This window comes from Chinchilla lanigera, unplaced genomic scaffold (genome assembly GCF_000276665.1).
Source record: "Chinchilla lanigera isolate Chin_1 unplaced genomic scaffold, ChiLan1.0 scaffold00064, whole genome shotgun sequence".
NCBI lineage: Eukaryota > Metazoa > Chordata > Mammalia > Rodentia > Chinchillidae > Chinchilla > Chinchilla lanigera.
Window position 1 is genome coordinate 9,970,720 of NW_004955465.1, and position 20,210 is coordinate 9,990,929.

The 20,210-nt window shown below is 53.4% G+C and overlaps 1 protein-coding gene across 3 annotated transcripts in view; it reads left to right on the forward strand.

The window, feature by feature from the left end:
• Slc22a23 (solute carrier family 22, member 23) overlaps positions 1-20,210 on the forward strand; it is a gene marked incomplete at its 5' end in the record, with an annotated part of 166,098 nt that overhangs the window by 130,703 nt on the left and 15,185 nt on the right. For all 3 annotated transcript variants that reach the window (XR_001236752.1, XR_001236751.1, XM_005398990.2), the window contains 3 exon segments: positions 9,380-9,507; positions 17,273-17,375; positions 19,367-19,599. Coding sequence is in view for 1 of the 3 variants with exons in the window: in XM_005398990.2 (XP_005399047.2) it covers positions 9,380-9,507; positions 17,273-17,375; positions 19,367-19,599 (464 nt within the window).

Genomic DNA, 20,210 nt, shown 5'->3' on the forward strand with positions numbered 1-20,210 from the left:
TTTCAGCTGGGAACCGTGGCGGTGTGGGCGAGCACAGACTCGAGCCCAGGTGTCTAGCCGCTCCTGGAACACTCACGTGCCCCTTTTTTAATCGTCTGCAAAAATGCCAAATTCATTCTCTCAGAGCACTGTTATTTCAGTGCCCCACGTGGCTTACACTGTGTGGCCTGGTAACTCTGTGCAGGGATAAATTACTAACAGGAGCAGAGGAGGGAGAAGGTGGACAATGTTAGTACAGCTGTATTCAAGTTGTAGATTGCAAGGGACTTCACTTGAAGTGAATTCCAAGACTGTCTGCTTATTATATGAATAGCACGACATTCAAATTTTCTCCACTGTTACACATCCAGAGTTGGTCCATCATAAGAAGGCCATCTCCAAAGACATTTCAGGTGCCAGGTTTGTCGGCCTGACATGAACTGAGCATAACCTGAGAATATTTGCTCAACACATGGCCATGACCAGCATCACACTTCCCTTGCAGAGAGCATGACCATCAGCCCTCAGTCTTGGTGAAGGATGTTGGAGCCTTGCTGCCAGTCCTCCAACCTGTCCTGCACCTCGGGGAAACTGAGCCACAGGAGTAAAGCTCACAAAACCTGACTGTCCTGGTACAAGGGCACAATACTGATATAGTAAGTCTAGCCTTCCTGGTATTTTTCCATGGCAGAATGCTTATGGAGCCTTGGTTCCTGACAGCAGTAAGAGACTCAGGATTCTGAGCCTATGTGACAGAATAATTAGTGGGATTATACCCTCACTTATGAAAGAAATCCGTGCTCTACCAACAAACCTGCAAGGAGTCCATTGGCCTTAGGAAAGCCTTGGTGTTTAACCGTCCTTGGAGCCAATCTTGGTTTAATTTCATCCTTTCTGCTCAAATCCCCAAGTTTAATAAAATCTCACAAAGTTGCATTACAAGAACAGATTTGTCCATTTGCTGTGCCCTGAATTAGACCTTCTGACTTTATTTTTTTGTGTAATGTACCTAACTAAAAGTTAAAAAAAAAGAAGCGTCACATGACATCATACCTATGAGACCCAAGCTTGTATTTTTACAGAAGCTTTGAATCGGAAGCTGTATTTTCCCAACTGGTGTGTAACTTGATTCTAGCCTTTGATGGCTTTATTCTTCCTTTTGAGACTCCCTTCAGACTTCAAAATACCCCAATACTTGGCCAAGCCCAGAGCATCAATAGCTAGACCCCCTCCTGCCTCTGGAGTTAGCGCCCCTGGGTACAGAGAGCACCCTTGTCACGTGCACTGCAGGAGCCCTCCTCCAAGAAGCCTCAGTGTCCCCCGGCTTTGTGTCCTCCTCTTTGCCCCTCTCAGGCCTGCTCAGGAGGCTCCTGCCGGGGCTGGGGGTGTGACTCATGGCAGAGCTGTGCTTGCCCTGTGCCACCCCACAAGACCGCTCCTTGGCCCCCAGCCATGGTGTGCAGTTCATCTCCCCCGGCCTCGGCCTGGCCCGGTGATGGTGCTCAGGACGCGGGTGGGTGTATCCCTTGAGCAGTGTTTATCACAGACCAGGAGGCATGTCTGTCTGCACAGGTGTTGCCCTAAAACTAAATATTGTCAAAAACAAAGGAACAGCTTGCAGGTGCAACTAATTCAATAAAGCATTAGCAGTTACTCTTCTTTTCCCTCTGTATCTTCCTTGGGAGTGAACAGTCTCCAATGGTAAATCGAGGAGGATGCACATGCTTTGGATCCAGTGAATTGCTTGAGTGATATTTCATTGGAGTGAATGTGAAGTGCCTCTCAAGAAGGCAGCCTAGAAGGCATATCTGTCAATATCAGAATCTCCTGGTGGATATTTTAGTGCTGGGGATTGAACTCGGAGCCTTCACATTGAGCTACATCCTTGGCTTTTTTTTTTTTTTTTTTTGAGACAGGTTCTCTCTAGGTTACCCAGGTAGGACTCAAACTTGTGATCCTCCTGCCTCAGCCTCCCAGAGTGCTGGGTTTACAGGCATGCACCATCACACCCACTATAATTTATTACAGTAGCTTTAAATATCAGGGACAGTGATCAGCCTCACAGTTTCCTGAAGAGATCGTGGTACTGAGTTTTAACCACTGATTCTACTGAACAATTCTGCGAGCTCCAGGGAGTGTGACATAAGACAGACCTGTGCAGTGTGAATCAGACAGGCCTGAGGCTCATCAGTCTGTGCTCTGGGAAAGAGGGTAAGATGGGAGCATGTGGATACAGCAAGCCTTTGCTATCAAATCCTAAGTCACGCGCTGAGGCAGCAGCAGAGGAGACAAGATGCTTATTAGGCTCAGGCACTCATGCCCAGCTTGGGTTAAATAAGGCAGTGTGACCTGAGAGACATTCCTCTTCAGACTCGCTAACCTCAGGTATGTGAGACCATTAGGAAAAGATTTCCATGCAAGGAGCTATCCATCGAACTCTTAGGCCCCACAGTTGCTGGAGTCCGCTTTTCCTGCTTTTCGAGCCACGCGGTAAACCTGGTGTGACGACCTAGGTCCACGCTCCAGGCTCGCTCTGCATTCGGCTCCTGAGCAGGGCGTTGGCCCCTGGTGCTCAGCTCACTGGCTATACCCAGGGCCGAGCCTGGTTCCCACCAGAGACCGCATCTGAAACCCAAGTTTGTCTCATCGCTGTGCTCTGCTTGGTGAGCGACTGCAGGGCCATTGCGACGGCACCAGGTTCCACTGCATCGTGCTAGTGGGACGGTCCAGGGTGGCCAGGGTGTGTGGACGAGTGGGCGTCTGTGTGTCCCCATCACCAACTGCTGGGGGCCTTGCTGCCCTCCCGGTGTGGTTGTCAGCCTCCCAGTGCTTGTGGCCTGGGCTTTCTCTCTTGGAATTCGCTGGTCCAGGTTGGCCCGTGAGCGTTTTTTGTGCAGCAAGTCTATGTTTGCCTTGAGTGATGGTGTGACTTTCCTGTTCCTCCGTCAGAGGCCCCTTTTGCTTAGCTTCTGGTTCTTGGCTTTTTAAGGATGAATTGAAGCCGTAGAGCAAGGGTCCTCCAAAACCTTGCAGTGTTTTCTCTCGGGTTTTATGCTCCAGGTGCACGCTGGGCAAGGCTGTGGTTCTGAGGTTCACTGACCCGCAGTGTCCTCGGCTCACACGTGGGAAGTTACCATGCTTTCATCCAGGACCTCGTGATGTGTGCAGGACGGGTGGGGGGTGCTCAGCATGGCCAGATGGGCAGATGCAAGCCGCCCTGTGAGGAAGGGCGGTTCTGAGCACGAGAGGCATTTTCAGGGCAGCATGGGGGCCGTGCAACGTAGCAGAGGAAGCACCTGGAGATGTGTGTGCAGGTGCCCTGAAAAGTAACTGAGGCGAGGAGTGAGCTCCAGGGAGAGAGGAGGGGAGCAGCGCAGGGCCAGCTGAACGGAGGAGAGAGCCAGAGGCTTTTCGTCTCCTCAGGCATAACATAAAGTTTACCACTTGGACCATGTTACACAGCTGTTCAGCTGGCCGCGCTCATGCTTGCGCTCACCACTGCCCTCCATTTCCAGAATGTTGTCACCCTGTAGAGCTGCGACTGCACCCCCTCAACTCCCACCCGCTAAACCCAACCCTGGCCGCCCCCTTCTGCCGCTCTCTGTCCTGTGAATCTTCATCCTCTAACTGTTCGTCCTTTCTGTCACTGGCTTATTTCACTCAGCATAAGGTCCCAAAGGGCTTCCCTGTTGCAGCACGTTTTAATCCGTTCTCTGTTCTATGACAGAATACCTGAGTGCAGGTCATTTACAAAGCATAGAGGTTCATTGAGCTCTTGGTTCTGGAGGCTGGGAGGCCCTAGAACGTAACGGTCATCTAGCAAACACTTCCCAGCTCTGTGATAATGTGGCAGAGGGCGCCATGGGGTGAGACAGAACTCTTCCTACAAAGCCACCCGTCCCTCCATGGAAGTCCCACCCTGCTGACCATATCTTATTACTAATGTTGTCCCAACGTCATTCCTGCAAGCAGCATGTGCATTTGGGGGTTGAGTTTCTAACACATGAGATTTGGGGACATGTTGAAGCCATAGCATTGCATGTGTCAAAATTTCCTTCCTTTCTGAGTTCGCTTAGATTCCACTGTGTATCCATGCTGCAGTTCGTTGATCCGTGCATCCACTGATGGACTCTGCAGTGCTTTGATTTTTCAGGTAGAGAATGGCATTTGTCTGTGATTTGCTTCATTGAGAATTCCATAGCCAAACTCACTGATTCAGTTTCTTCAGCTGTAACTCACCAGTGACCGCCCTCCTCTGTGGCTGGGATGGTGACCTTTGGGGAGCTGCATCCCCCACAGCCCCCCACACCGCTCTCACCTGTGGGCACTCAGCCAGCTCGTGGTCCACATGCACCTCGGCCATCGCCTCCCCCAAATACTGACTAGCGTTGAGCGTCCTCCGGGGCTGCCATCTGTGTCCGAAATCAGGTGTACAAGTGTCTGCCGTGAAACGCGCATCCATGGGGTTCCAGAAAGAGAGGAGAGAAGGCTGAGCTCACCCACATCCCAGTCCAGCTCTGCCTCCATCAGGCTGGGCCGGTGCAGGGACTGTCACCGAGCTCAACAGAAAGGCCTTGGGGTTCTGGGGTTGAGCATCTGTGGTTGTACAAGCCCAGCGTCTAGCTAGGCATCCTGAGCACACTTCTGCAAAGGACCCAGGTCCCACCCATCTTTCGCCTGGGACAAGAGGCCCTCAGAGGTGTTTTCCTCAGGAGCAAGAGTTTCTGTCCCTAGTGTGGGAGGAGCTCAGCTGGGATGAGAAGGGTGAAGAGATGCTTGGTGTGTGAGGTCTGTGCCCAACCTGGATGCGTCAGGGAGCAGTGAGTGTGGGACGTGCTCTTCTGTGTCCTGTCTGCTCAGCCCGCGGACAGTCCGTCGGCAGACATCTGCCGTGAGACCCGCCACATTAGCGAGTCCCCACGCCCTCCGCTCTCTATAGGCACCATGCATGTGTTCTCAGGGGGAAGCCCGGCTCTGTCTACCCTGGGAGCCTCAGACACACCCAGCCTGTCAGCACCTCCCCCGCTCCTGCCTGGTCCTGGGGGACCCTGCCCTGGGGAGTGGCCTAACCCCCCACTCTGACTCCAGCAGGGCTCCTGTCTTTGCTGTGGCACCGCTTCCCACTGGGGGATCTGCAGAGCCCTGAGGATCGGTGAATTACCCTCCCACCCCACACACCCTCTGCTTAGAGCAGTCGCTTGTCAGATACGAAGGTGGAGATAACTCGGACCTCCCCAGCCTGCAAATCTCCAAAGTCAGGGTGCTGGAGCTCATATCCCAGCCTTGCCCCTTCATAGCTGTGTGACTCTCGGCAGTGTCTTTGTGCCTCCTGTACTGAGCTTTCCCATCTGAAACAGCAGCACCGCCACGCAGGAAAGGACTAAGTTCTTCCAGCCCTGGAACTTCCCGTTCCGCCCCCCGTGGGTGCAGGCAAGCTTTTGCTCGATGAACAAACTTCCTCCTCCCCTCCAAGGGCTTCCCTCGCTGGCACCCTGTCCCCTCGCCTTGTGCAAGTGCTGTGAGAGCAGACAGTGGGAGACTTGGTAAAACACAACAAAGAGTGCTGCCGTCCTGCCCACTCCTGGCAGCCAGCTCTGAAGCCGTCCACCTGGAGAGCCGCGGTGGTTCGTGGCTCATCCCCTCTGATAGCTCCAGAAGTCGCCCACAAGGTCACCTTGTAGCCATGCGTGTGTGAGCGTGCACCAGATAGACGTGATCTTCAGTGCTCCCGTGTTTTATACCTCTTGGTGGAAAATGATTGATTTCTCTGGGTTGCAGCTGTGTTCCTCCCAGGTTCGGGGCCAGTGGGCGGATTTTTAATTTGCACGGTGTTATTACAGAATGCCCTTGTCAGGAGAGACTTCATTAAGTTCCCATATTGGGACCCCACGGCGCATCATCCAAACTAACCCCTGGCTCTCTGGCTGCTCAGAGGCTGGCGGTTCAACGAGTTCTGTGTGCAGAACATGCTGCATTCCAGAAGCTGGAGAACGCTTGTTTGGGACAGAATTTCCCAAGGCCAGTCATCTGGGGGCCGTCCAGGTAGTTGGGTTGCTGCTTTGCTCAGCTCCCGAAGGCTCGGGGTGTGGACCCTTGAGTCAGAGCATCAGGGTTCCAGCCCCCACTCTGCCCTTTAATCTCTCTGTGGTCCTGAACAACACAGATGAACTCTTTGCCTGAGTTGTCCCGTCGTACAGTGTGGTGGTAATAGTCCAGCACATGATGAATTTCCAAACCAATACGACAGCGGCTGGCGATCACTAGGCAGTCATGGGGAGGGTGCTTTGTAGGCTGTCACCATCGGGACAGTCAGCTGGCTTCTGTGACTGACCCAGATGGCCTGGGAGAGCGTGGATTCTCACCCTGACCCAATGCTGCTGCTCATTAGATTCCATGAGGCCTGTGATCTCCTCAACCCATGCCAGCCTCTCCCCTCCTCGCCTCTTCTCAGCTCATGCCCAGCATGCTGCTTAGCGCTTGCAGCTCCCAAACACAGCATTCTGCCCTGTGCCTTCCTTCCGGGCCCTGGCCCTGTACACAGCTTGCACCATGCTGACCTGGAGTGACACCTTCTCGTCTCCCCAGACAGCCCAAGCAAGGGCACTTCCTGTGACAGTCCTGGGCCGCCTTCCTCCACCACCCCGCCCCTTCTCATGCTTCAAAACCTTCTGTCCAAATCACAGTGTGCACGTGGTCTTGGCCTTGTTTCCCTTCAGCAGTCCCCTCCTTTAAGTCGTGATCGGGAGATGGATTCATGGTGACAGTGCTCGGGACACCCTGGGGAAAGTCGCCGGGCCAGTGGAGCTTGAGCAAGATGCTTCCACCATGAAGGCTGCCTGTCTCCGAAGGTGGGCACTCTGGAAGCCTGTTCCTCAAGCCGTGCGATCCTCAGACCTCTGCTAGGAAAGAACTTGTGTGTGGTCCCTTCTCATCAGGACGTGTCTCCACTGTTGTCAGGGCCACCCGTCCATTCTCTGTTGTCTGTGGAGCCAGCTCAGGGGTGACAAGGACATGCTGAAGAGTGAACGGCCACTCGAGATCAAGCAGCATCCCAGAGTTGGCCCAGACACCCTGGGCCCAGGCATGGGAGGCCTCCTTCATGGGGCTTCTGAGCCTGCCTGCGCCTCTGCACCCTGGGGAGGAAGAGGAGCCTCCTCTAGGAGGCCCGGAGCTCGGCGCTGTAGCCCTGGAGTCAGTGCCAGACTGGGGGAATTGCAGTGACCACAGCGGTATGTGTATGGTGCAGAAAAGCAGCAGCGCAAAGACGGACTGACGCTCTTCAAATACATGTCACTCTGCAGTTTCTCACTCGCCCCTACCCAGGGACCAAAGCGGCACACAGGGCGCGCAGCTCTGCAGTGCTCACCATCCTGGGCGTCCGGCTTGAGGGACAGTGGAGGGTCAGGGCTTGTTGAGGTGGGACTGGTGACGGTGCGTCCTGTGACAGAGGCTCCTCCCTGCCAAGCCCGTCTCCGGGCCTGTTCTTCCCCTGCGTGGTGTTTGTTTATGATCTTCATGTTTCAGAACCCACTCCCTGCCTCAGAGACAGCGCCAGTAAACGTTTGCTGTAAATAATGTTCAATTATTTTAAAAGGACACACCTGCCATGTGTTGTACATCATGCTTTAATGCTTCAGAAATTACCTGCCAAGTAATTTGTGCTGTCAAATTATGTATTTCTCCCATTGAGAAAGGAAAATTCCAACGGAAATCATGAAATGTTTAGAATCAAATCACAGACGTAGGGCCTGGGAATGTAGCTCAGCGGCAAAAGCACCTGCCTGGCAAGCACAAGGTCATGAGTTCGATTCCTGGTACTGGAAGAAAAGACAAAAAAAAAATCACAGATGTAGCTAAAATGCTGCATAAAATTTTAAAGTCTTATCAAATATACATACATATATTTTAAATGGACATTAATGATCCATATGTCCATCTCAAGAATATTTTAAAAGACACTAAATTCAAATAGATCAGAAAGATAGAAATAATATAGATGAGAATTTGTAGGGGGTTGACATTTTTATTAGGTTATTTCATCACAAAGATGAGATTTGATACAATATATGTACCAATTCTCACACAAGGACTGTATTTACTATGTATCACAGAAGCATTACTAATAAAAAATTGAGATAAAATAGTACATTTTAATTATCTGTAATACTGATGTGTTCTGTTTCTGTTTGCTTGAGTTATGTTATTCAAAATTAATTTTAATAGAGGCCAGTAAAATATTAATTTGGATTATTAAAAGAGAAAAATCAGCCTACAATTTGAAACATGTGTTACTGCATCTCTCTTCCATTTGTGGGCCATGGAGACCATGGCACCATTAATGCTTCTCCAGCTGCTGGATTCGGTGAAGGAAACTGTTCTGGACTGGCCAGGCAGGTGGCAGGTTGTCCCAGTACCTTCTCACCAATGCTCCTTATGACTTCCTGGATACGGCACGGCGGAAGTGAATGAGTGAAGGAGAACCAGGATGTGAAGCCTGGGACAGGCTAGGGCTGTCCACTCCTTGCCGCTCCCGATTGTAGGAGTGTCCCTGATTTGTACAGACGATCACCCTCTAACTGGGCTACCGCAGTGACCATTTCACCCTCTGAGCCTAAAATACTGACTGTTCGGCTTTTATAGAAAACTGTGCCAAGCCCTGCTCCAAATGGTCTTTTTCACTCTGCTGTTCTCATAAATATTGTCATATGCACAACTTTTCAAAGTAAACTCGTAGTAACAGGCGAGGTGTCTCCTACTGGAGCTCCTCACAAGATTTCATCTTTAAAAATTAAAAAGGTTGTGTTGCTGATAATGATTTGTGGCGTCATCTTAGGGTGAAATGAGTCTCACCAGCCGATGGAAATTATTCTGAAAGGAAGCTGTGAGAGGGAGCTTTCAAGTGTGCAAAAACTGAAAATAACTACCGGGTCGATTGCGTTAGGAGTAATTTTTAAAACAACATCATTCCATTAATGTTTGTGCTTTGTGACAAAACGCAGCCGAAGCAGCAGCCTGCGGGGAATTGCTCTTCATGCTGCAGAAATCCAATGTGCGGGGCTGGGGTGCAGCTCAGGGTGAGGCACTTGCGTAGCGTGCGCAGGGCCCTGGGATCCATCCCCAGCACTAGGAAAATATTTGTAAGAAACAAGCCAGGGCTGTTTCGAAAGCTACACACTGATTCCTTGACACGGTTGGTAGAGTGTTGTTCATACCAGCTGCATTTTTCCAGTCTCGCTTTTCACACTTCCTCAGAGGAAGCTGGAGACACTTCAGCACCCACAGTCCCGTCTCCTCTGCTCAGACCAGCAGGTGTGTGGCCTGCGGGTGGAGACCCACACCTCAACCCTGCTCGGGGCGCCTCGAGCAAGAAGACACTCAGCGACTCCCTGTGTCTTTGCAGGATCTTCCCTGAGTCCCTCCGGTGGCTGATGGCGACCCAGCAGTTTGAGGCCGCAAAGAAGCTGATCCTGCACTTCACACAGAAGAACTGCATCAGCCCGGAGAGCGACATCAAAGGCGTGATGCCGGGTGAGTACCGGGGCTGGTTCCGGCCCCACTGGCTGTTCAGCTCCCTGTAACCTCCTGGTCTGAGAAGGGCAACCTCGGGCACTGGTGTGGGACACTAACAGTGAATTGAGGTTCTCTCTGCTTTCTGAGTTCTGGTTTCTTTCATGATCTTATTCAACACACGCTGTTCATCCAAGTCCAGAAGCACGGTCGGAGCCTGACACCCAGCTGGCCTCACCGGGGGTACTGGCTGGGAACCCGCCAGAGCCTGGCTCAGGTGTCATGGCCTCCACAACCGCTGTCTCCCCAACTATCACCAGCAGAGAGATGCCGAGGTCTATTTCGGGCCATGACCTATTTGCCGGGCGATGGAAGGAATGAGCTGTTCTTGTGCAGTGCTTTGGATCCGCAGATTTGCTAGGAATTGGGCATTGCCACAGTCTAGGTGGGAATCCTTGAATGACACCAGGAAGGTGCTCACGTTCAGACTCCTCAGTCCTTCACCAGCACCCTGAAATGCTGACCTAGCAGATCTGAGGGAGCCCGGAGGGCTTGAACTTGTACTCAGCCCAGACGAGAAGAGGTTCCAGTGTGAGCGATGTACGGATCTGCTAACCCCGGTAGCCAAAGGCTCTGCCCCACCCTGACCGTCAGCCCTGGTGTACAGCGTTGTAAAATTCCCGGGAAAATGATCCACGGCCCTTGCCTGAGAGAGTACCCACTTTTCCCGATGGTCAGAAGTCCTTGTGCTGACCGTCCATTGATTCAGTTTAGCAGACGCTTCTTCCACAGCCGCTGTGTGTCAGCCACTGCTCTAGAGCAGAGAAGGAGTGGGACCAGGCTTGCTCTGCGGAGCACGCAGGCAGGAGCCCGCAAGGAGGGGAAATGCTAGCAGCGCGATGGTAGAGGGGGCGAGTGGCCGCAGTCAGAAAAGCCGGGGGGCCCGGCCCCAAGCTCCAGGAGAAAAGGACTTAAGCCAAGCAGGAAAGGGACCTGAAAAAAAATCAGATCAGAAGCCCATGGTACCTGCCAGGCTTCTCAGCAGACCCTGCTCAGGAGTCACCAGGCCCTGTGGCTCTGCCAGGCTCGGCCACACACTTGGCCCGCAGAGGTCAGGTAAAGTTCTGGCTTCCAGAGTGTTGAGTGCTGCGGCCTCTGGGGGCCCCTGTCCCTTTGGTCCCTGGGCAGGGATGATGAGCAAGATGGTACTTTTATGATGCTGATATGGCAGTCTGTTTCTACACGACATGCAAATATTAGCTTATTTAATCCTAAATGCTTTACATGAATGAACTTATTTCTTTACAGCCATCCTCTGGGGAGATGCTATAATGATCCCCATTTGGAGATGTGGAAACTGAGGCACACAGACCAAAGTGGTCTTGCCAGAGGTCACACAGCTACTAAGTAGTTGGGCTGGGACTTGAACCCACGAAGTCCAGTGGGAGCGGCTTCAGTTAGCTGCTCTGAGAAATGAGGGCGACCTCGGAGATTCGCATGGGAAGGAAGGAGTATTACGCAAAGGTTTCTCCTTGGGGCCTGGGGCTCCCCAAGCTTCTGTGTCCCCTTCCTGAGCAAGTTAATGCTCTTGTCTTACAGTGCGTTCATCTCAGGCCTCTTGTTAATCAGATCATCACGGTCCAGGTCGAACGGTGCCTAGGAAAGCTTGTTTCCTCCATCCTAATTGCACGGAACACGTTCCTTCCTGTTTTGGAGAGGGGCAGTAAGCCTTTGGTCTGCTGCCTTGCTTGCCTGCTTCTAGGTTTTGTTGGTTCCTGCATTTAGCCCAGATTCCCCTGGGCAGGAGATTGGATCAGAGGTAGTTGGCACAAGGACTTACCAGAGGAGAGATGTCGCCCCCTGGGGGTGGTGACTTCCCTTCTGCCTCTGGCTCTGTCGGCACCCTGCTGGCGGAGGAATTCATGACAGCACTCTACAAAACAGGCGCTGCAGCACCTTCCCAGACCCGCTTGTCCGCTCAGAGCCGTGCTCCCTCCTCTCCCCTCCCCCAGCCCTCTCCTGGTCTCCTCAGCTCCCAGCCCCGTGGTCCTACTGGCCCCTTCCCCTCAGGTGTCCCTCCATCTGCAGCCAGAATGGACACCAGCTGATCCCATCCACACCTGCGTGAAACTCTTAGGAGCCCCCTGTGGGATAAAGCACCACGGCCACCAGGTGGCAGAGGAGACGCTGCCCAACCTCCCCAATCCCAGATGCCTGCGTCTGCCCAGCTCCTGCTCCTCTCCCTGCAGGACCTGCCCCAGGAAGTCCTTCCTCTCTGACTCCCAGCTTGGCCAGCTCCTGGGGGCTCAGGTCCACCCTCAGTCTTGCTCTGTCACAGCTGTGACCCTTCACCCCGACTCCCCATCCCTGCTGTAACAGAGAGCTTGCAGGGCTCCTTGGGAGCGCCCCTGCGAATGGGTCCTGACTTGGGTTTATGCCCAAGGAAAACCTGATCTTCTGAAATGTCCCACTTCCGTCCCTCTTCGAAAGCTAGCTTCAGTTTATCTCTGAGCCGATGTGATGTTCTCAGTGGCACAAGTCGCTGAACGGCTTTAGACACTTGGCTGTGTTTCTGAGTGTCATTCTCACAACGTCCAGTGACACCCCAGTACGACAGCTGTCCTTCCTAGGTCCCACCGCCCAGGGTTTTGACCCTTTATAGCAGGTACGGCATCTCGCTGGTTCCGAATGTGGCTGTGTCGGCTGCAGCCCACCGGAGGAAGAAACCCTAGGCTAAGCCTGGGCACCTCCTGGCATCAGAGCCTCCGTGGGGGAGGGGCTCTCCTTACTTAATGGATGAGGGGGACCCGAGGGTGTGCGTGTGGGGGACCCCCATTGCCAAAGTCCCCCAACAGAAGTTCACCCCAGGGACAGATACACTGCCCTTTTCTTTTGGGGACAGCCATTCCTCCTGCCCTAAGCCCTCAGGGAACCCTCACTGGAAAAGCAAGCCTGACCCCAATGCCAGGATGCAGGGTTGGGGCCCTGCTCTCTCTTTTCTTTGTTTGTTTGTTTGTTTGTTTGTTTTCTGGTACCGGGAATTGAACTCATGACCTTGCACTTGCCAGGGAGGCGTGTGCCACTGAGCTAAATCCCCAGCCCCCCAAGCTGCCCTCTCACCTCCCACATGTGGCTCCCCCTGCCTGGTGAGCTGGAAGGAGCCCCAGTCAGCCACCCCAGCGTCCTGGCACTCACAGAGATGAAACATTTGACCGGGGCCCAGGCTCCTGACCCCTCTGGTGCATTACTTGCGTGCCTGTGGGTGGTGGGCTGGGGCCAGGGAGCCTGTGTGTCCTGAGAAGTGGCGAAGATTCCCAGTGCTGGGCCGGGTGTGCAAATGTGGATAGACTTGAAATCCTGCCGTCTGAGCTGACTTATGATCTAACCCGTAGTAAAACTCAGAAAGCACGCCTACCCAAGGATCAGATGCCACCGTTCTAGATCCAGACCAGAGGGTGAGAGACAGCAGCGCCTTCTGCATTTCTAACCATAGGCGGCACCCGGAGCCACCTCCCCGTGCTTCTGCTGTGCACCGTCGCGACTGTCCATGCGGCAGCTCTTCCTCTGTCAGTTTACAAACCACATAGGTGTGGCCATGTAGGGAAGCGGAACCTGTGCAGGGCTTTGTGCCCGCCAGGGGTTCAGGCATCTGCTGCTGTCCATGGTCTGGGCTAAGAAGGGACCTCAGTGCTTGCCCTGAGCCCAGCACATATGCATTGAGTGGACAAGGTGCTGCTTGTGGACCACATGCAAGAAGGTGTCCCCACATGCTGAGCCTTCCTGGCGATGCAACACCTCCTGGCTGCTCACTGACGGGTTTGGGAGGCAGGGGTGGCGCCGCAGAGGGAGAAGAGGATGAGGAAGAGCCACCGCCGTTGCCACAAGTCACAAGAAAAAGGTGCACAGTAAGAGATTAAGAATAACCAGTCACAAATAGTTTAACAGTGTACTGTTAAACTCGTGTGTAACTCGTGAATTTTTCTAGAATTTTCCATTTCATATTTTCAGACCACAGTTGATCTCAGTAATTGGGGGGATGTGTACAGCTTTCCCAGGGAGGCTAACAAGGGACACAGAGCCCAGCAGGCCAGGCCGTCCCCATGCTCAGATCTCAGGAGCTGAGCACACAAGGCTGGGGAAAGGCAGGGGACCAGGGCTGGACACGCCTGGCTGGTCCAAATGAAGTAGGCCTTGCTTGTGTTTTGACCTGAAATCTTTCTGACGGCTCTAAATCAAGACGGTTAAGCAGGGCCTGGTGGCACACGCCGATGATCCCAGCACTCAGGAGGCTGAGGCAGGAGGATAGTTTGCAAGTTCAAGACCACCCTGGCCTACAAAGTGAGTTCAAGGCCAGCCCGGACTATATAGTGAAACCTTGTCTCAAACAGAAGCAAAAGGTAAAAAATAAGAAGGTGGGAGAGTGTGGAGGGGACGAGGGGCAGTACTTAACAGCAGTATCCTGACGTGAACACTGATGGACTGCCCAGGTGCCTGGGGCCACTCCCTCCACTTCCACATGCCAGGGGTTTGGAAAAGTGCCTGGTGTACATTGGATAAGGAGAAGAACAAAAAGGCCTCTTGGACCCAGAGACCTCACAAGGCCTCCGCGTCGGCCAGTGCTACAGATATCGCAGAGCCCGTGGGCTCTGACCCCGAAGGACACTGCGAGCTGCAGTGTGGCCTGCTGGGTGGGCTTAGGAGCACAGACCCTGACAAAATATCAATAGCCCCAGAAAGGTCCATTGCATTCCACTTAGAAGAATGCGGTTACTTCTGAGGACTACAGTCAATTCTTAGACTGGGCTCTCGGGTTTAATGTTACTTAAAAGATAATTGAGGTCATAATGTAATTGCTGCAGGTTTAACATGGTATTTCATACAGAGTAATGCATTAATGGTCAAGTGTGGGCCACGTTAAAAAAAGCAACAACGTTAAGCTTGTATAAACACGCTAATGGACATTTGCTTTTATGTCCTTCTCGGAAGGTTGGCCTGGTAAGAAAGTGTGGATATAACAGGTGATTTCTGATGAGTTTACTGACAGCAAAGATACCAGATCTTTGGATCTAAGGATACTGCTAGTCATATTCCCAAGCTCTTTTTTTTTTTTCCCCCGGTACCGGGAATCAAACTCACGACCTTGCGCTTGCCAGGCAGGCACTGTGCTGCTGAGCTATATCCCCAGCCCCCACCCAAGCTCTTTAAAAACATTCACACACCACATCACAACATTTTGGTCAGTGATGGACCCCATACACAGCTGCAGTTCTATCAAATTTTAATGGAACAGAAAATTTTCCAAACATCATAGCTGTTTTAATGTCACAATGCGGCACATTCCTTTCATGTTCATAGTAAAACTGGGGACAACAGGCCTGCTTCAGTGCCAGTTGTATGAAAGTATGAATTCACAGTTATGGACAATGCATGATAACCTGATAGTAAATGGCTGTGATACTGATTTTGCATTCACTATGTCACACTTGTATTGCTGCTTTTTTTTTTTTTTTTTTTGCTGCTTTAGAATGTCCTTATTATAAAGAAAAGGTTGGCTATAAAATAGCAGCCTCATCCGTTGTTCTCTCCTGATCACCCTGGGACACCCTGTACCACCCAGGTTTGTGAGACACTGTGACTTTCACACGATGACACAATTCCCCGACTGCATCCACCAGCCCTGTCATCAGGTGACCAAGGAGTGTATTTACTGTTTTACTGTTCAGAAATGTGAGTCAGACGCGCCTGTTTTTGCTGAGGGCAGAGACCAGCCAGGAGGCCTGGGGAGTGGAGAGGGTGGGGGGACAGACAGCTGGATCCTAGTTGTTGTGGCTGAGGCACAGACCTCAACCTCTACGCCTAAAAATGGAAGGAAGAACATTCATGCTGTCCCTCTGGCAGAGGAAAGGCTTTTCCCTCTCCCTTCTACCCCGTGTGATGACGCAAGTCCAAACAATTGTTTAAATAAATTCCTCAACCCTTATTTTTAAGCAACATATTTCTTCCTCACATTATAAGGAATCAGGTTTGTGACAGATGCGCCAGGGAAGGAGAGTTGAACTTGGGTCATCCTGGGGTAGGGTAGGAGTGGCCCTAGGAAATAGCTGGGTGGGGCTCCTGGGTAGTGTTTCGGGGTACACGCCTCAGGGGAGCAGGAGGATTCTCTCCGAGGCAGCAACATTCACCCCTGACAGCTGTGAAGCATTGGTTTGAGGCTCCCCAGTATCTGCTGATGCTCAAGGCCTGGTATAAAACGGTGTCGTGTTTGCCTACAACCTACACACACCCTCCTGCGGGCCTTGAATTACTTCAAGGTGGTGCATTAGACCTGATTCCGTGTAACACTATGTAGACGCTTGTCACACTTTGTTGTTCAGGGAATTGTGGCGAGGTAAAGTCTGTGTGTGTTCAGTATTGATGCCATTGTTTTTCCATATATTTAGCTCCCTGCTTGGTGAAATCTAGAACACAAATCCTACAGACACGGAGGGTGGGCTGTGTAAGCTTCAAGCCCTAAAGATTTCCTCGATAGATAGAGGTGTTCCATCTCTATAGACGTTTTTTATTGATGATACATTTCTTATTTGGGGATAATCTCATACTTATAGGGAAGTTGCCAAGACAGCGCAGAACCTCCAAACACCCATTTCAGCTTCTGCACTGACACTGCCCGTGATCTGACGACCATGGTGCATCTGTCAACAGTGGTCAGGCGTAGTGGAACCTCAGCCAAACTCCTGTGTGCTGCCATCGCTGGTTTCCCATTAGTGAGCTGCAGATGCAGGCAGCCTCTCCTGTCCCCGTGGCCTCTGGTCTGGGACAGTGTCTCAGTCTGCCCTGCTTCCCTGCCAGTGCTAAGGACCTGTGAAGGCTCGGTGTCCTCCCAGAGCCCCTGGTTAGGGAGCAACTCCACAAGGACATGTGCAGCTGGCCACAGAGGGCGCAGAAGGCCGAGGCGGGGGCGCTGCTGCTCACGGTGTGCGGCAGGCTGCTCGTGGAGGCTGAGGCTTTGCTTGTTTTGATCGTCCCAGTTAAACTGCCACATGGGCTCCAGGACACCCGCCAACTCCTGGCCTGGCACGACGACAGCAGAGCACAATCAGACGCAGTCAGGATGGCTTTTGAGGGAGTCTCTGTCTTATGCTGTGTAGCGGGACACATCCCTCTGAGTGAAGCAACATCCGTCTTGTTCAGCTATGACGTGTTTTGTGCTGTCAGTGCTGGGGATGGAACCTGGGGTCCCCCGTGTGCCGAGGACTTGTTCTATCACTGAGCTACACGCCCAGCCCCCGCCCAAAGACTCCCGGCTGTTGGCTGAAACACATTCGTATGCATGTGTACACGTGGGTGTGTGTATGTGCATGTATACACACATATACACGTGTGTCCATGTGTTTATTTGCCTTTCAAAGACCCATGTGCTCCTAGGAAGCTGGACAGAAGTAGCCGCGGTCGTGGCCCACTGCTCTCTGAGCGCAGGGTGACCGATGCTGGTGGATTCCACAGCTCCTCGCCTTTGCCCAGGGCCTAATCCCTGCGTGCCGCGCTGGGGCGCGGTGATCTGAGGCCATGCTGTATTCATCTGTGCGTAGGCTGCCTGGCTCGGTAACACGGTTTGCAGGGGAAAGTCACACTGCCGTGTGCTCTGGGGCCCGGCCAGGCTCCACGGGGAACTTGAACAGTGAAGGGAGAGTCTTGTGAGTCCTGGAAGCCTAGGGCCCCGCCCTGGCTTCAGCGGAAAGCGAGGGCTTTCTCTGCGTCGCCCAGCCTCACACTCTGTCTCTTGCAGAGCTGGAGAAGGAGCTGTCCCGGAGGCCCAAGAAGGTGTGCATCGTGAAGGTGGTGGGGACCCGGAACCTGTGGAAGAACATCGTGGTCCTGTGTGTGAACTCGTGAGTCCCAGGGACACCTTGCCCGAGCCGCGGCCTCCTCCCTACCCAGGCTGGATGCGCTGTGGCTGGCTGGGATGGGGGACAGGGAATGCGACACTGCCCACCATAGCCACCTGTCTGTGGTCAGAAAGGGACAGGGCTTAAAGATGTCCACAGCCCCGCCAGGAAGCCTTGTGTCCCAGGCAGGGCTGGGGCTCCCCAGGGGCCATGGGAAGGACGAAGGCAGCCGCTGTGCTCTCTCCCTGCAGCCTGGTCTGCTCCAAAGCCCCTACATGGGCAGCTGCAGAAAGTGGCAGTTCCCTGACACCAGGCATGTGCCCAGATGCCCCCAGAGGCCCTGCCCTGCCGCTCATGCCCACCTCCTGCACTCACGCTTTCTGGGCAGCCCCTGTCTCAAGCCTTAGTGTCACCCTGGAAGGTCCTTCCTGTCTCTGCTCACAGATCAGTGACCCTGCCCTTCCTGGCTGCATGAGGCAGACCCTGTTCTGGGGTCAGAGGTCATCTGAGGAAAGGGCTTTGCACTTGTTTGTGAAAGGTCTCAGGGCTGCCATCGGGTAGAGAGGCCAAGGATCAGGGCCTCCATTTCCTCCCCACTCTTTTCCATCACAGTATCTATTTTAGCCAGCTGTTGATACTGGGGTTGCAGACTAAATTTCATTTGGGCAGGATACGAAAGGTCTCACTGCCACACAACACAGGAGCAGAGAGCCAGTCACCTCCTGATCTCTCCACCCTCGACTGAGGCCAGGCCAGGCCCCTCAGGCCCTGGGAACAGCCACCAGATGCTGTCCAGTCTCAGAAAGTTGCTGGCCAGGCTGGTGGTGCCATCAGGAATGGAATGACTTCTTCAACTCTGAGTTTAAAAAAGCTGGCATTGAGAAGTGGTGCGTTTCCATTTTAGTGATTCCTGTGACAGGACAGGAAACCGATCCCCCTGGTCTTGTTATTTTAAAATTACCTGTTGGGGTAGAATACTTCATCCCTCCCAGAATAAAACAGTAACAGCCCTGAGAGCTCAGCAGGCCAGGAAGAAAAGAAACTCATGCAGGATCCCAGGAGACTAACCAAGTTGGTTCCAACGGTTGCTCAGAGGAGCTGGGTCCTCCTGGAGGGTCTACCTGGGGCTTCCATGGCAGGGGCAGGGTCTGCTGCAGTTGACCTTGGTGCATGCTCAAGGTCAGATGAAAAGCCCTTGAATTTCTCCACAACACGAGAGGATGTTTGGGAGACGGGGTGTTCTGCGCTCTGGGGTGCACGTGGAGGCCTGGCACGGTGAATGGGCTATCGCAGGGCCACAGGCGTGTCACACCCCGCCACATCCCAGAGGGCCCGGCAGAGCCCTCATCACCTGCCACGCTGGGCGTGCTTGGCCTTATTTCCGTTCTTGTTTTCAGCGTGGCTGTGCACGTGGCACCAGGGACGCTGGTCTCCCGCAGAGTGACACTGAGGGCAGGGAAGGGCCGGACGCAGGCTGTGAGAGGGCGCAGGGATAAAGAAGGAGCTGAGACCTGCATGTAATCCACGTGTCTTCCTTTGGTCTGACAGCTGTCGGCTTCTCCCAGCTGTCCTGGTTGAGCAGTGGCAGATATAGGTGGAAGAAGTAGCTCTCGGGATGGATCCCCAGGTTTCCAGAACGCTGAGTGCCCCAAGAGGAGGCAGGCATTGCAGAGGCTGCACTGCCCACCTGGGAACCACCCTCACCTGTTTGCCCCCCTGGGAAGCAGGCACAAGGGCGGTGCCCACAGCGCTGCCCTGGCACTGGGTGGGGGCACAGGAAGCGCCTTGTAGTGCATAGTGGATCCCGGGAAAGAGTCCGCATGGACGCTTCCTTGAGGTCTTTTCTTTCACATTTCGCTCTGTCATAGGCTCATGCATGGTGACAGCTGCTTCCCCCTCACACGCTCAGTTACTTCTCCTCCTGGTCACCAAGAGATGGGGTGACCCTGCAGTCCATGCACACCGCCCACTGTCCCACTCTGTGTCTCCCACAGGCTGACAGGGTACGGGATCCACCACTGCTTTGCACGGAGCATGATGGGCCACGAGGTGAAGGTGCCGCTTCTGGAGAACTTCTATGCTGACTACTACACCATGGCCAGCATCGCACTGGCGTCCTGCCTGGCCATGTGCGTGGTGGTCAGGTTCCTGGGGCGCAGAGGGGGCCTGCTGCTCTTCATGATCCTCACCGCCCTGGCCTCCCTGCTGCAACTGGGGCTCCTTAACCGTGAGTGGGCAGAGAGGGGACTGGTGAGAGGGTGCAGGGTGGGGGCTGGCAAACCACTGAAGAAGGTCTGAAGGTACACTGGCTTTCTGTTACGGTAACAAAATGCCAGGGATGATTGACTCAAAAAGAGGAAAGGTTGGCGCTGGCTCACAGTGTCGGAGGGGTCAGTCCATGGTTAGTTGGCCCACTGCTTTTGAGCCTGTGGTGCACGCTCCATGTCATGGTGAAAGCATGTGGCAGAGGAAGGTGCTCACCCCATAGTGACCGAGATGCAAAAGACAGTGGAAGAGGAGGGGCCGGCACCCACAGTCCCCTTCAAGGGCACCCTCACTGGCCTACCTTCCTCCCACAAGGCCTTACCTTTAAAAGTTTCCACCGTCTCCCCATAACTAGAGACCTGTTCTTCAACACATGGGCCTTCAGTGGACATTTGAGATCTAAACTATAGCAGAAGAGCTGAGAAAAGTGTTCTGTGACCCAAGTGGGCATTCCAAAATTCACAGGTTGAAGAAACAGCTTTGGCGAAGATGGAGCTTAAATTAGCATCTCTGGGCTCTGCCTTCAGGGGGTGCTGGGTCTTCCTTCCCCTCCTGTGGCCCTGCTCTGAGCAT